Source organism: Aphanomyces astaci (assembly GCF_000520075.1).
Source record: "Aphanomyces astaci strain APO3 unplaced genomic scaffold supercont1.18, whole genome shotgun sequence".
NCBI lineage: Eukaryota > Oomycota > Saprolegniomycetes > Saprolegniales > Verrucalvaceae > Aphanomyces > Aphanomyces astaci.
Window position 1 is genome coordinate 249,542 of NW_009798281.1, and position 4,603 is coordinate 254,144.

At 44.2% G+C, this 4,603-nt stretch overlaps 1 protein-coding gene across 1 annotated transcript; it reads left to right on the plus strand.

Annotated features, from left to right (window-relative positions):
• Positions 1-6: 6 nt before the first annotated feature.
• Positions 7-321, plus strand: H257_08233 (hypothetical protein; the record flags this gene model as incomplete). The annotated part of the gene is made up of 1 exon (XM_009834051.1): positions 7-321. The coding sequence occupies one exon, from the start codon at positions 7-9 to the stop codon at positions 319-321; it is 315 nt and encodes a 104-aa protein (XP_009832353.1).
• Positions 322-4,603: the final 4,282 nt, after the last annotated feature.

The following is a 4,603-nucleotide window of genomic DNA, read 5'->3' on the forward strand; positions in this document are numbered from 1 at the left end:
GCTTTGATGATACTCCTGGAGGTGTTCCATAAGGACGGCTTTAACAATACCAGCGTTTCGTTCGGAGCGTTGCCGCTGGTATTTGCTCGGGGAGGTGCGGTAGTCCTCTACAATGATGGCAATCTTGTTCGCAAAGTCTTCTTTCTTCTTCAGCAAGTGCAAAGGGAGGAAGCCGACGTGGCATGCTTGCTCGCTGGCAACAAGGCGGAACACCTTGAGAACCTCTTCCAGGTTCCAACTTTCGCCTCATACCTCAAGGCGGCAAACAACCAGGTCGTCGACTGTAAGGCTATCCCCACAAATGTCATGGCAGGTACATGAGCGGGCCCCTTCACCGCTCGACACACCCATGATGTCGACAGCCTTCAGCTCCATGAATCGACGCGCACACAAACACTCTTGAGGTAATTTTACTGGTGCTATAAACCAACCAATAAAATCTTAGACGGGTACAGCCTCGTGGGGATTCTATAAAACGTTCTACAATGGCTCAGCTTTGAAATTGGGTACTACTAGACCAGGAGAAATGATGGGTACTGGTAGGTGGAGAATACGGTAGTGTGCTCTGAAATTAAAAGAAAGAAAATAAATATTACCAGTACCATAAAAACATTAAAAGTATATATTAAATTGCCTACTACTAGTAGCTTCGATCATTCCCAGTAGCAGCACTCGAACACGAGTTGCCCTTATCACAAGTACCACCGCCACAATTTGCCTGCCACAAGTACGCGACGACGTCTCCGCAAATCACCACCACATCAAGGTACAACCATAACAAGCTGACGCCACCTAAAACAGTAACAACCACAATATGCTAACGCGCATGACACCGTCACCACAAGCTCCAGTCCCGAAGTATCAGATAAGTCCAAGCAATACGTATCACGCTAACAAAAATCAATCGACACACACACAAGCAGAGTGGCTCAGTTCGGAGGTGGTAAATTGAGTTGTGAACCATTCATTACAATCCTCGTCACATCACAGCCAAGGCACGCAGATAACACTAGATTGTTCCCACCATCTGATTGGCTAAAACATACAACACACGTGCGTATCACATGCTCTACACCACACGTTAATTGGTCAATTCTCATGATGGAACATCACCAGTATTCCATTATTCCGGATAACTAATTTTATCCGACACTCCCACTTGTAGAGTTGGGTGATACAGGTGGACAACGTGTAGCAACATGGGTAAGTCGCACATGATTCTTCTTCAAGTTATGAACCCCCATGACATGGCGAAGGAATTCGAATTGCTTGACAGGTAGTGCCTTCGTTAGAAGATCTGCGAGCATTTACTCTGTCTTGCAGTATTGGACTTTGATTATCGCTTTCTCAACTAAGTCTCGAGCAAATAGATACCTTGTCTCGATGTGCTTAGTTGCTTTGTGATTTCCAGGATTATGAACAATGTCAATAGCGGCTGTGTTATCGCACCAGATAACAGTAACTATGGGGCCAGTTGGTTGAAATCCCATCTCTATAAGAATATGACGGACCCACTCACATTCTTTAACGCCTTCGCTTAATGCAACCAACTCAGATTCTGTAGTAGAAACTGAAACACAAGCTTGCTTGTTACATCACCACGAGATGCAGACTCCAGCAATTATGACAAGATAACCAGTGATGGATTTACGCTCCTTTTGTTGAATCGCGAAACTTGCGTCTGTGTAGACTTCAAAGGAAACACCTGCTTGTTTTCCGTCAACTAGAAGTCCATATGTAGACGTATCTTTCAAGTATCTTAGTACTTTCAGGGTTGCTTCCCAATGAGAACTATTGTAACAACTCAAACATTTGCTCAATTCCCGAACTGCATTAGCTATGTCGGGACGAGTACCACGCACTTAGTATTGTAATGATCCAACGAGTCCTCTGTAGTCAAAGGGCTGTGCTGCAATCCGAGTTGAAGCCATTTGAACTTCTGGTTTCAGTTCGACTCCCACTAGCTGTGGAGTGGTTGCTGTTCTACAACCTTCCATCTTGTATTTCGTCAAGAGATCCTTAATGAACTTCTCTTGTGAAAGTGCCATCGTTTTCTGCGACCGATTCCTCGTTACACGAATTTTGAGTATGTAGTTGTGATCGCCTAAATCTTTCATTTTAAAGCGTTGGCTCAGTTGAGATTGTAACTTATCAACTAAAACTTGGCTCTTTGAGATAATGGTGAGATCGTCAACATATGGATGTCAGGAACTCATGTAACAGTTGGTACCAAATTCGTGGCGCCTGTTTGAGTCCGTAGATACTCTTGATCAGTTTGTAGACCATATGTTTCTCGTGACCTTGGATATATCCGGGTGCTTGTCGCATGTACAACTCAGTGCCCGGTGGAATAGCACCATTTAAAAACGCGGTGTGTACGTCCATTTGCTTTATGATGCAATCAAAGATAACACCGATGGCTAGAACAAGTCTTAAGGATTCAAAGCGAGCAACTGGAGCATATACATCATCGCAGTCTACTCCGTATTCTTGGTGACAGCCTTGTGCTACAAGGCGGGCTTTGAATCTGTCAAGTGTACCATTTGAGTGGTATTTCACGGTAAACACCCAATGGCACGGCAGAGCCTGTCGCCCAGGTGGAAGTTCACACAATTTCCATGTACCATTGTCAATAAGCGAAGTGTATTCGTCGTCAATTGCTGCACGCCATTGAGAACTATATTTTCCAGATAATGCTTCTTTTAATGATCAGATAATGCTTCTTTTAATGATCGTGGAATTGGGATACGATTTGAATCATTTCGTTGATTGGTGATATGTCCAACATTTACATCATGAAGTGGTACATTATTTTCCAGTTGTCGTAGCCCAACTTCAAGGAGGTTTAGGGCTTGACTGGATTCGAGATGCTCAACTCTCGGGTGAACGTCAGGAAGTAAGACCTCTTCACGATGACTTCGAGACGACGCATTACAATTATAATCAAGGTAATGCGATGGCTTACGCTTACTGCGTACAGGACGAGGAAGCGGTTGAACAGTGGTGTCCTCGACGGACGAATGACTCCCACTAACACTGGAATCAGCAGAACGAGCACGTTTATCAGATTGTCGCTCATTTGTATATCGCTCCACATGGTTAGGATACTTTCGTTTACCATCCGATGTAAGTTCTGTAGTGTGATCATTTACGTCTAAATGATGCTCAACCGGCACGTCTGCCAGTGCACAGGATGGAATAGCGATATCCACAGACGAGTCAGAATGTACGTCATTGGGTGATGTAGATTTAGATTCACTTTGACAACCACTTTTATAACTTTCTGGTGGTTGAAGCAGGTCAACAGCACGAAGTTCAGTGTTGTCAATGGGGTCGCCACGTCAGCGAATGCTTTCTCTGTAATATCTCGGGCGTGTTCATGGTCAAAGGTGACATCCCTCGAAATGAGAAAGCGATTATTATGTATATCCAGCAGACGATATCCTTTGTAGTCCTCTGCCACACCTAAAAGGCGACATTTTAACGCACGACTTTCCAATTTCTTATCCTTTCGTAATTCCTTTGGAATATACGCATATCAGATGGCTCCCCAAGGTCTGATATTACTCACATCAGGTACTTCACCATGTAGTACTTCGAAGGGTGTTTTGTCATCCAGTCTGTGAGATGGTGTCCTATTTTGAAGGTACGTGGCATACATAAGAGCCTCAGGCCACCATTTTGACGTCATGACAGCATCTAATAGCATGCACCTGACTTTGGCAAACTTGCCATGATGGTCTCTTTCAACAGAGCTATTCTCTTCCGGTGAGTATCGATTTGACTTCTCGTATTTTACTCCGAGTTTTCGGAAAAACCCTAGAAGTGATTTGTTGTTAAACTCAGTCCCACCATCAGTACGCACTCGACGTACGACACTGTCACACTGTCGCTGGACGAGTTTCACGAATTCTTTGATACTAGTTGGAATGGTGTCCTTTGTTGAGTGAAGCGTAGCCCATCGATACGACGTCGCATCATCAACAATTGAACAGTAGTACCTAATCTGTCCAAGTGTTCCATACATTCCAGCTTGTTTAAGGGGGCCACAAGTGTCCATGTGAAGTGAACCAAGCGGGTCGGGGTACCTACTGCTGCCAATCAACCCTTTGTAGGACATTCGACGATGCTTTGTGCGGACACATGTCCTGCAGAAAATACGTAATCCACGTAAACAGTCAGGGTGAATACGAGGGGCACCGTTGACAGTACCCTTAGTCAACATCGAAATCAAAGTCACAGTATTGACATGTCCTAAACGAATATGCCATTCTATGATTAACTCTAAATTTATGACTCGTTGTTTTTTTTGGATAACTGTGACTGGTACGGGGGACCACATTACTTGAGCGCATCGAATTTGACGCTCGATATCAGTCCAACTTTTGACATAGTAATCACCATTTATCGAGGTGCCGATAAACTGAAGCTTGCAGTTTGAAAATACATACTTGTACAGTACATTGCACAGGCACTATCAACGATATGGTAGCCAGAACGCTTCAGAGCATTTTCACTCAGGATATTTGCCGTTGGGCCTGGCACGTAGGCAACACTTTGAAATATATACTGGACTACACCATTTGGAGACTCAAGCCACAAC